The sequence below is a fragment of the Nothoprocta perdicaria genome, unplaced genomic scaffold (assembly GCF_003342845.1).
Source record: "Nothoprocta perdicaria isolate Ctin4 unplaced genomic scaffold, notPer1 scaffold_120, whole genome shotgun sequence".
In the NCBI taxonomy this organism is placed as follows: Eukaryota; Metazoa; Chordata; class Aves; order Tinamiformes; family Tinamidae; genus Nothoprocta; species Nothoprocta perdicaria.
The window spans coordinates 1,436,981-1,449,014 of NW_020454317.1; the positions used below are offsets into that span (position 1 = coordinate 1,436,981).

At 36.4% G+C, this 12,034-nt stretch overlaps 1 protein-coding gene across 1 annotated transcript in view; it reads left to right on the forward strand.

The window, feature by feature from the left end:
* MAN1A2 (mannosidase alpha class 1A member 2) overlaps positions 1–12,034 on the forward strand; it is a 139,717-nt gene that overhangs the window by 19,771 nt on the left and 107,912 nt on the right. The window contains exon 2 of the mRNA XM_026054301.1: positions 7,881–8,136. Coding sequence (XP_025910086.1) covers positions 7,881–8,136 — 256 coding nt within the window. The remainder of the gene's footprint in view (positions 1–7,880; positions 8,137–12,034) is intronic.

Genomic DNA, 12,034 nt, shown 5'->3' on the forward strand with positions numbered 1-12,034 from the left:
TTTGAGAAGTTGGCTTTGTTGCTTGACTTTTTTTCCCCATGGTTGACTAGATACAAAATATTGTTTGAGAGTTTGATTCTACATTTTGGGAGAACTTTGGTTCCCTTTATTTGCACTTACTTGTGTCAAGAACATTCAAGGGAAATGTTTTGTCCCATGCAAATGTTCTTGCTTATTTCTTAAGGTGCCTCCTTTAACAGGAGGCAGAAATGATGCTCTGCCTCTGCATAAGGATATAGTTCTATGTAATTGCTTCCTCGTTATTAGAGGACCAGCTATATTATTCCACCCTGATCAAGCTCTAGTTTTTGTAGTTCAGGAATGAGTATCACATATAAGGATGTTTGCCCGCAGTGTTTGAATTGACATTGATGATTAGAGTCAAACACCCTGGCATGTGCTGGTATATGTATCTAGACTCATCCAGTAGCAGCTTCCAACTAGAATGGTTAAGAGCAGAAACTGTGTTAGGAATTTTACGAGGCTTCTGCAGTTTTGAAAAGCAAATTAAGAGTGACCTGCTAGTATTTTGGAGCAATCGGAATGTCAGTCAAAATCAATCCTAGATTTCCAAATCTAGTTTGTACTTACTCTTCTTGAGGGCTTTTTCCCTTTTGTTTCTCATTCCTACAGCTTCTATAATTTCTTCACACTTGCTTCTTGTTAACTTCTTTCATCTTTTTCATTTTTTTTTTCTTTTTTAGTTTCTGTCTCATAGCAGTGCTCATGAACTTTTAGTAGAAAAGACTCCTGAGTCTATTTTTCAGAGTAAGATTGTTGGTTCTTAAAGAAGAACAGTAGCAGTGTTCTCTATGCTAGCACTGTAAGTGGTTTAACAATGGATGTAAGACCTCAGCCTACACAGACTTAGTGTTCTGCACAGAGTAATTAGCTGCAACCATTAAATGGAGTTTCTTTAATCAGCAAAAGATTCTGAAATAACATCTGTCTTTAATTATATGTTCGTGCCTTGGGGCAGGTCTAATTGTATTTTCTTTTATATTTTACAAGCAAAAAGGATGTAAAAAAGAAGCATTTGTTAGAGTTGTAGTGATTGAAAGCTCTAAATTCTTGTTTTACTTTGAGGATTCTTTGCTTTTTGTAATGAAGCATTTTCATAATTGAGTGACACTAAGACACTGTACACTTGAAAATAAATGAGTTTGCTTTTAGGTATTGATAATCTCTATAAAGCACTGTGTAATTTCTATTATTTGTTCTCCATTGAAGATTTTTGTACTATTTGCTGTTGAAGTTGAGGGAAAAAAAAGCATCATATTTCTTCCTGAAATAGTTGGTTCTTTTGAAAATCTATGCAAAAACTGCTACTGTAATTACAAAGCTGAAAACATTTCTTGTAAGCTTTAAGTGCTTCTGTGGTCTCTAATGACCCTTCTCAACACTGGTAAATGCTTAACCACTAGGATGAATGCAGTTGTTGCAGTGTTTGTAGGAAAGCTCTGCCTGTCTTTATAAAGCCAAACTAAGCCAAGGCTGCAGGCTGTGATGAGGCTTTTGGGTGCCAAGAAAGCCATTGACTTGTGTGATGTCCTCTTCCTTTTTAAACTGATGCTTGGAGTTATATGAATAGCTGCTCTAGGGGCAGGTGGGGAACAAATGCTTTTGGGAAGGGTCACTGCACTGGACAGAATCTGCAGATAATTTTCCTAATTATTCTCTTCATTTTAACATTCACAATATGGAAGTAAAGATTGCCTGCAGGCTGCTTTTTCCTTAGAATAGTTTTACCTGTGGAGTCCATACTGTGTTGTTCTTAACTGGAAGGTGTGTTTTGCAAATTTTAGTATTTGTTGTGCAATAAAACACAAGAGCATTTATTAATGCACTTATACTATAAATATACCATTTATTAATATACTTATAAAATATTGGAGTATACTGCCCTATCATGATTTATGAAGATTCTGGCTATGTTCCACAGTGTTTTTTAAAAAAACGTACTTAGCAGTACGAAAGAGTTTCTTCACTTCTAGCCTTGCAGTAGGTTTGCTGTTCATGTGTAAAGGATGTGCTTCAGCTATTTGCCCCTCTGTGCCCATTCAATCTGTGTTTTCCGAGTTCTCTCTGCGTGTGTTCCTCAAGGGTTTTGTTTGTCCTCATTCCAAGGCATTTTTTTTCAGGAGTTCTAGCCGAGAAATGTCCTGTTATACCAGGTAATAATACAGAACAAAAAGATTGCCCGGGCGGTAGTGTCCCTGCCTGTATTACAGGAAACAAAAATGGGTACAGATAGATATAGAAGCAGAAATAAAAAGTGATCTTTACTGACCTGCATGAAAATCAGTGAATTTAACATACTCATAACCTAAAAGTGGCCCCACTTCTTCCCACTGTGCCCACAGATCTGTGTAATGACTTACAGTTTTGCCGAACAGTCAGAAAGGGAATGTGGAGAAGCAACTGATTGTCTTCCCAGTAGCATTGCTGAGTGGGTGTGTGCAGAGCAAGATTGTAAAAACTATAATTGTAACTGCGAGGACTTTCAACCAGATGAGAAAATATTCTGTTTTAAACTATTCGGAAAGAAGGTAGAAAGCTTCTATTTTCTTTCTGTTTTTTTCAGAAAGGGTTCTGTTGTCTCTCCTTCTAAAGAGCTTTAATGCTGAAATTGAGAAGGATTGGTGTTTGGAGCGCAGCTGTGTCGTTTTAGAACACCAAGAAAGCAAGACAGCACAGCATAAGTTTGTAAGAACAATAACAGAAGAAAAGAGGCCGAGGCATAAGAAAGATCAAGAGGAAGTGGAATGGCAAGAAGAGGAGAAAATTCTGAAGCTGGAAGTAGAAAGAGAGGAGAGCACTTGAGAAAAGAGTCTATCTCTAGTGGTCCCTGTTTCTGTAGGAGAAGCAGCACTCATGTCCTTTGCAAATAAAACTACCTTCTAGAAATACCCTACTAGTAAGTTCTAAAAGAAAGCTCTCAAGAAATTTGTAGTTTTGGTTAATTTTATGGGCAATAAAGGGGCAGCATTTTCCAGTGTCCTTACATGGCATAAACACATTTCCACCTATGGGGTTTTTTCTGGATGACAGACTTGTCAAAATATTTATGTGTTTTAACAGTTCTTGGCTAACCATCTGCAGAAAATCATATAGTAATAAGCTAGTTGTTGCCTTGCTCGACCTAGTGCTCCACTTTTAAGTGTGGGAGAACACACTAGGCTAGATTTCTTTTCTTAGCTCAGTTTTTATTCTCGTTTCCACTTTTGATCATGTTGTATCTAATGAACAAGTTTTATGGAAAGTGTGGGTTTTTTTTTTTTTTTTTTTTTTTGGTAGTTCTGTTCCTCCAGAGCCTTTTCGACCATAGCAGATAGAAGAGACTAATGCTAAAAATCATTTTCTTGTCAAGGGAAGCTTTAGTAGCTGTTCTTAAATTTAGAAGAGTCATTACCTCTTGCATAATTGTAGTATATTAGATTTCAGGTAGTGAATCTGTTAGCAAGCCTTACAATTTGTTCTCTTTTTTGGTGAACTACATCTAGACTCCTTGTAGCGATTTTGACTGCCCTGGGTTCTTGCTCAGGTAGCTGCAGTAGATAATTTTATTAGTTTAGAAAACTTGCACCTGTTTCTGGTTTGCATTTGTCTAGTTTCAGATACTAATTATTACATCTTTTTATGCTTCTTGCTGACAAAAATAATCTAATCATAGATTCTTTTAATGATACTGCTTGTTTTAAAATTGGTAGTGTTGTAATCTTGAGGTACTTGAATCTCAGTTTTCTCTTGGAACTGTAGAGTAGGGTTCTGGGGTGGTTTGAATGGAGCAGCAGATCTGGTTTAGATGAGATTTTGAAAGACTTGCTCAAACTGCTCTATAACGTAAAGCAGGGACAGTGAACAGAAAAACAGCATGTCTGGAATGTTTCGATGTATGTGCTTATGTTAGAATTGTTTCCAGCATCTGTTCTTAGATATCTCTTTTCTGTGGTCCCTTTTCTTTCACTCTGTGGATATCCAAATTTAGTTATAAAGTATGAGATTTAATCCGTATGGATAATGCCTACATGCTGTCCTGACCCTGTTTCTGAAAGATGTAGAATTTAATTGGATATTTGGATGTGGACATGGGTGGAAATATTTTGGTCTCAGTTGGTCACAAATTAGTCTTTTCATTCGCTTAAAAGTTCATTTAGTATTTATGCTTATGTGATAGTACGTGAGTATGGGTGCTTAGGAACTCATCTGAAAAATGTGTGGTATTGATATAATTCGTTTAGGAATATAGATTTTTTCCCTTTTTTTTTTTCTGTTCAGGAGTATACATGCACATGCTAGGTAAAATACATCTTTCAGGTTGAGCCTAAACATTTCTGGCAGCATATGCTGTTCATCATTAGTAATTACATGACTATCTGCAGAAGCTCTCTCCTGTAAACTCCCTTTAATACCTCTTGACCTCTGTTCATCTTATTTCTCTTTCATGTTAGTCTCAAAATGTCATGTCATGAAATATTTTGGGATGATTGTATCAAGTTAGTATGAGATTTTTTCATCACAGTTGAGGCTCTGCATACATGTTGACTTCGCAAAATGGAGTGAAATGCTGCTGGTGTGCAAAGCCCAGCACCACGGTGCCTGCTGTTCCGCTCCGTGAAGCTGCCGCTCTGGTGGGTCAGGCATAGTTCTTCAGACAGGAGGTAGAGGCTTCTCTTTCCTGGAAACTGAGTTTTGAAAATGATAGACATAACCAAAATCTGTTATACCAAAGCTGAAGTGTTTTCTTACATGTTCCATAACTCATCCCATTTTCCATTCTCTATAAGCCATCTCTTTGGCTTTTGTACAGAGTATCTTTTTTTGTGAGAACATGACTGTGAGAAGTGAGGTCTAATTCTGGGTACCTTGTTCTCATTCCGTCTAGCAACCTATTCTGCAAAGCCCTGTGCAAGCTTTGGAAAAACTCTTGAGACTGCAGATCTGTGGCTTCAAATTTTTCTGTTGATAAAAAATTTAATCTGCCTTTATTATTGCAGCCGGCACATTGTTGCTGTCTTACAACATAAGCATCTTTTACATTTAATCTCAGTCTCCTCATGATAGGGACAAAAATTTTCTTAAGCATTATTACCTGCATTTCTCTTTAGAATACTATTTTCATGATTGGAAAGGATTTCATTGCTTTACCCTTGAGGGAGAGGAGGACTGCTGCTTTTCTGCAGTCCTAATGAGCTTGTATTTGGTATATTATATACTTGTTTTGGAGAAATGTGAATCCGAAGAAGGTCAATTTGAAAGCCTTTAGTCAATGCACCATGAAAACTTTGCATTGTATTTCTGATGCGGAAATATGAACAGGTAGTGGCACTACTATAGCTTTTAAAGTCAAGTCTAATAGCATTTAGGAAGAACCAAAAGTTAACACGTGACTCTTTGCCTAACACCACATTTTGATGAGAGTATATTTAGCTTATAGCAGGAAACCATGGCAATATAATATATGCACATGGGCTTGTAAACTTGGATTTTTTAAGCAATGTCACATTTTGTCAAATTGAAAATAAAATCTGAGCTTAAAAAGTCCCTATCTAAGCCTTTGTGTACCAACCTAAAGATTGAGATCTTAAATGGAACCAAGAGGTATATAAATAACTATATTTTATTTTATTTTATTTTATTTTATTTTATTTTATTTTATTTTATTTTATTTTATTTTATTTTATTTTATTTTATTTTATTTTATTTTATTTNTATTTTATTTTATTTTATTTTATTTTATTTTATTTTATTTTATTTTATTTTATTTTATTTTATTTTATTTTATTTTATTTTATTTTATTTTATTTTACTTCAGAGTTACTCTGTGTTTATGTGAGAGCCCATGCTTTGGTGTTTTGAATGGTGAATTTCTGGAACTAAAAGCTTTACAATTTATTGCAGCTTGACTTAGAGAATTAACCCTCCTTAGGTAGAGAACAGTAGCAGTCCTACATACCTTGCACAGAGTGACAAGTTCTTCAGGGGTCACTCTGATACTATAGTAATAAATTATGCATATATTTAGCCCAAGCATTTTGGACATTAATATCTAATGTCCAACTAATGGTTGACAAAACAGCTTGTGTGACAGTTGCTGAAGTTACATCTTAATGGTTTAAAAACTTAATGTAATGTATCTCAAAACACAGCAACCTTCATTTTGTGTCTCTTAAAATTGGGCAGAAGTGCAGACCCCAATTATCACTGTAAATACTTCATTCTGGAATCTTAATGGTGTAATGTGCAAGTTAAAGTGTCAGGAGGAGTTAGTGCTTCCTGCATTTTCCCTTTTGCATCCTATGTTTGGCAGGTCTGGCTTCTGCCACTTTCTGATCTGCGTGAGTATCCTTCTCCCATTCCTTCCACTATAAAGAAATGTGTACATTTGCGCTTTCCAAAGATGGAGTTTTGGAAATTTTTCACTTTTAAATTGATCTATGGCCTATAATATCCAATATAACAAGTGTCCTTTTGTTACTGCTTTTTTTTTTTTTTTTTTTAAATCTGAATTCTGGCATAATGTATCCAGGACATGTTTTTAAAGTATTGTTTAGTGAGAGCCTTTGGAAGAAAAGCTTTTTAAGGTTACAGTGTGTGTGTGTGTGTGTGTGGCCGCACTTGGTGCTATCATTCTGTAGTGCTAATTCTAACTTAAATTTAGCTCTGTCATGATCCTTCCAATAGGTTGTCAGACACAAAAAAACAACCAACCAAACAAACAAACAACCGCCATTACCTTAGAGACTGCTATCTTTGTGGTCCCTAAAACACTCTTCATTTATGAGCTGCTTTTTTTGCCGTAGTTCAGTCAGTTCTGTAGACTGGCAAAACCTTTACATCTGGAGTCCCTTAATTTCTCATGTGTGTGCTGAGATGTGGCCACTTAAGTCTCTTATTTTTTGGAGGAAAAGTGTTGGGGAAGAAGGAGGGAGGAGTGGGACAAGCTGCTTTCTGGCCTTGGGCTTGTTTTAATCCCTGGAGTTCTTTTGGCTTCCCCTAGATGCTGTGCAACTGTGGATCCTTTTAAAGATGTGGGAAAACATTGCACTACACTAAGAGCCTGGGGGGATCATTTTGTTGCCTTCCAAGTATTTTAGAACTGGAAAGTGCTGTTTTGACCTGTTACTAGAATAACCTCATGTCTAGTCCAGGTGTTAAAACAATGCTGTTCCTTTAGGTGTAAATCTCAAAACTGCTACTGATCATTGAAGATTTATAGATCATGATGGAAAACTATACTTAGAGTGAGAAATTGTTGTTTTGGTAATAACAGGCCTCAAAATTGTGCTTTATGTAAAAGTCGTAAGATTAAAAATCACTTTAGAATTAATTCTGCATTTAACTTGTGAAGTTTATGAAGCATACGGATAGAAAAAATGGTCTGAATTCAACCCAGAATATACTGTGATGGAGTTTGTAGCTCATTCAGCTCACATCTTATTAATAAAATGGATGATTGCAAATTTTGTAGCCTCTACTTCCAAGCATTGGTGATTACATTCAATGCAGTTAGCATATGGAAGCTGAAGAAAAGCCTTTTGATTGTTTATTAAAAAAATAAATTATTGCTAGATGTATGTGTGATATGAGTGCTTATTCTGTAGTTAAAATACAAGCAAATGTACTGAGATATTATCTAAAATAAACTTTAAACAAGTTTTCTTACTGCACTGTTGCTGACATATACAGTTCTGCTGGGGCTCGTGGAAAAAAGTAGTATTGTATATATGTGCACTGGCATGTTTCCTTAAACTTATTTGAATCAGTACAATTACTTAGAATAAACCAAATCGCCATGTGCCTTCTGTTTTCAAGCTTGGATTTGTTTGTAATCAATGCATTCTAGGAAATGAGACTCTGACTAGTGTTTGTTTCTTTAGAGAAGAGGAGGAACGCCTGAGAAATAAGATCCGAGCAGATCATGAAAAGGCCCTGGAAGAGGCAAAAGAGAAGTTGAAGAAATCCCGTGATGAGATTCAAGCTGAGATTCAGACAGAAAAGAGCAAAGTAGTCCAAGAGTTGAAAAAGAAAGAAAGCAAACCACTGCCCCCAGTTCCTTTACCAAATCTAATAGGGATAAACAGTGGAGAACCAGCAGACCCAGATGTCCGAGAGAAAAGGGATAAAATTAAAGAGGTAAGTTGATGATGTGCTTCTGTCCATTTCTGTGTCTGATAGCGTTTGCCTGTATGTCCTCTAGTTGCAGTTCTGATTTACATGTAATAAAAAAGTAAAATAGGAGTGCAGATATCTTTAGTAGATGTTAAGTTAAAGTTTATATACAGTATTAATAAACATCATCATCTTATTGCCTGTTTTTCCTTGAGTTGTGATGTTAGTATTTCCTAAGCTTTTTTTTTTAATGAATTTCTTTAATGCAATGTGAAGGCCAAAGTGTGTTTGGCATTTACACATGAAAGAGCAACAGCACATTTGTAAAACAGAGCCCTGCCTTCGTCAGATTTCATTTAAAGAATGGGAGGTATTGGTGTGAGTGAAGTGAAAAGAAAAAAGATTGGTCTGCTAATAAAAATTAGTTGAAGAAAAGCTTTAGATTATTTGGTAAATTTTAAATTGCTGCTCTAAAAATAGTTTTAAAACTAGAGGACCAATGCATATTGCTCATTTTACTATAAAAACATTCAAATTAAGATTTTGGCTTAGACTTCTCGTTCCACAGCATCCTGGGTTATGGGAATTGCTTGTTCTGGCTCCATCCTTCCCACATCAGATTTGCTGTGAGATTTATTGTACTTTTCTGTACCTTTTTTTTTTTTTATTTTCACCTGACATTTTCCTGGCTCATTTATTTATTTATTTATTATCTTTATTTTTTTAATAAAACCCTAATTAGTCCTTTGGCCAGTAATCAGTTTAGCAAACAGACATGATTCAGGCCAGAGAGAGATGAGCACAGGCTCTGTCATTAAGAAGCAGCCAGAATTTCAGCATATAGTGGTTTTATCAACTGGGTCTGCTTTTGACCTGCAACTTGAGTTTAGTAAGTTTAAAGAAAAATAAAAAAAGTTAGTCGCCCACCTGTGCTAGCAATAGTGAAGTGCAACAGCTGCAGTATGATGTGGATAAACCATCCAAGCTGAAATTTTAGCTGGAGTATTATTGATGAAGAGAGCTAATCCACTTGTGTCAAATAGTGGACAAATAGTTTATGCCTGGCGACATGGCAATATATCATTGGCACTTCCCTGGAGGCATGCATCTTCCCTTAGTGACTACTGTATAAACACTTGTGACTGCAAAGTTGTGTGGGGATTATCAGACCCTCTTGCTCCTGCTTTGTTAGGGCTCTTTCCCAGAAGACAGCACTGAATTGTGGACTTGAAAGGACCATGCTGCTTTTCAAAACTGAGGAGTCTTTGAATGTTTTTAGCAAGAATGCACAGAACAGCCTGCTTTGCAAAATGTCTCCTGTGCAGTGAACGTGAATGGTGAACAGTGTGGCCAGGGGGCTGTCAATGCTTTTTAATTTAACTACGAATTACTATATTTAAGTACCTTTGAGTTTGCTGCTTTTGGATTTAATAAGTTAGTTGACCAAGTGACCGAAGATGCTTAGCAAAGGTAGCAGTGATAAATAGCTGAAGAAAGCATCAGCTCAAGATCACATAGCTCATCCATGAGTTGGAATGAAAATTAGTACGTGCATTTCTAAGATTATTTTGTCAGCATGTAGACTTGATCTGAGAAGAGATGAGAAACTGTGGGTTAACATAAACACCTATTTTGCTTAAATAAATAGCGAATCTTGGATGATTCACAGTGATCCACACCTGAAGGTATATGAATTTGTGTAAATTTAGTATAGTTAAACACCCAGGTATTGTTTAAGTAATACTGCGGGGAATATCGGCAGTTGCCACAGATCTTGTACTATAGAAGAATTACTTGTATTTATATAGTTTTTATACACAGCCTAAATGGGAATCACTTCAGAAAAAAAGAAAAGTTATGGAGTAAAAGACAGCTAGAATTAAGTTCCTTGATACAGGGTAGCAGCAGATCCTTTCTGCTTTGACTAGATGCATAAAAGGCTAGAATATGGCAGTGGAAGGCATGCTAACGAGAACTGTACAGTCGTAGTGCTGGAGACCACGTTGCTGCTGCAGTGAGCTTCTCGTGCAGCCTCGGGGCTGCTTCTGGCTTTTGGCACCTGTTCTATTGCAGTGCATGTGGCGGAGGTGGGAGAAAACATTTTAGTCGTGTCCGATAAATAATACTTTGTCCAAAACGTGCTTTTAAGATATCAGTTGTGTGTCTCAGGCTACTGCAGAAGTTCTGGAAATGCAGTGTGTGTTTTGAAATACATTAGTGAATGGGAAAGCTGTAGTTTCACTTCTTGTTCCTTGAGGAGGTTGTGCGTTGCATAAAGAGGTCACTTTGAAAATGCTGTGATTACAGAGAATATAATGCCTAATGCACTTCACTGCACTAACTAACAGCTTAATGGAAACTTGGATGCAGTTGCCTGCAACAATGATCTGAGCAATCAAAGCTATGTTTTCTGTCTAGATACTTGCACCAAATGAATTTACAGAAGTGCCCTTGTGTCTTGATGCTAAGTGATCAGAGTGGTAATTTGTCTTGGGTACTTTACAGCTATGAATGAGTCTCGGGACAGATGAGATAGATGGTTCACATCTTCCAGTGTTGCTACTCCTTTTTTTTTCTTTTTTTTTTTTTCCCCTATAAGTTTTAACACCAAAATCCACTCACATAGGGGGACTTAATCAAAGCCTCACATCGATCTTGAACATCCCTTTCACCCTTCAGCTGCAAGGTAGCAGGAAAAGGGAAGTAAAATCTACTGCATGCTGCTAGAAGGTGTCTTACAGAAAGGAGGTAATAGCTGCTCTTGATTCTTTGAGGGCGGCATCTTCACCTTTTTCTTAGGAACTCAGCTGATTTAGGCTGTGATATAAAGATAGCCCTGGTCTGATGCGGTTTTTGATAATCTGCAGTAACTTTAAATCTCTGTGTATAGCAAGTTAAACAAGAATTGGGAAAAGATAGCATGCAATTGCTGTGGCAGAGTTACTGTTAAGGAGAAACTTATCGCTGTGATCTTTTCTCACCATTCTTCTTAACCAGTATAGACCAATATGAATAGTCTTTGTAGATGAGATAGAAACTTGCCAAAGAGAGTAAGTTCCAGGAGATAGCATCTCTTAATACAGGTCTGCATCCAGTATACACATTTCTGACATGTAGTGCCTTTGGCTTGCTTGGAACACAGTCAAAAAATGTGTAAGGAAGTCCCTGCCTCTCTGGAGACTGCACAACCGATTTTAAAATTACACATGGTCCTGAGAAGGCAATTGCCCTTGATTTGCTTAGATACCTAGAGATGCACATTATAGAAATTCCACTCTTGTAGAACAACTTCACATTTTGTAAATTTACAAAAAAACATAAATACAGCATATTCCACTTTGCATCAAATGGTTCTAAATTGATCCATGGGGGCAATTTAGGGACAAATTGGAACATACACATGGCTCTCCACATTAAGGAGAAGGGTAGAAATCTTCCATATATGGACCTAGTTCCTGTCATTTTTACAGAGATTTATTACTTTTTTTTTTTTCCGAAGAAAACTTTAGTGAAATTGTTCTAAGGGTTTCTATAACAAGCAGCTTAAAGGAGTGCTACTTAAATATTTTAAATATATTTTTATTGACAACATGCACATAAAAGTATTTTAAACTTGTGTAATGCCTTTGTAAAGCATTTGAATACTATGTAGTGGGAACTCTCCATAGAAAGGGAAGTTCCGTGGAATCAACAGGGAAAAGAACATATATGCAGTTTTGGTCTTTGATTCTGATCTTAGTGTTTATATATTTTCAGTTATGAGAACTAGTTTGTAGTTGTGAAATTTGCCTGTATTCTTCTAACAGTCTTTAATTCAGCTGTTCCTATGAGGAGTGTTTATACGATCTGACTGGTTATTTTTTGTGCACAATAACAGTTTTGAGAAGGAAAGCTTTTTTCTTCAGCTGGCATTGCAAACTTT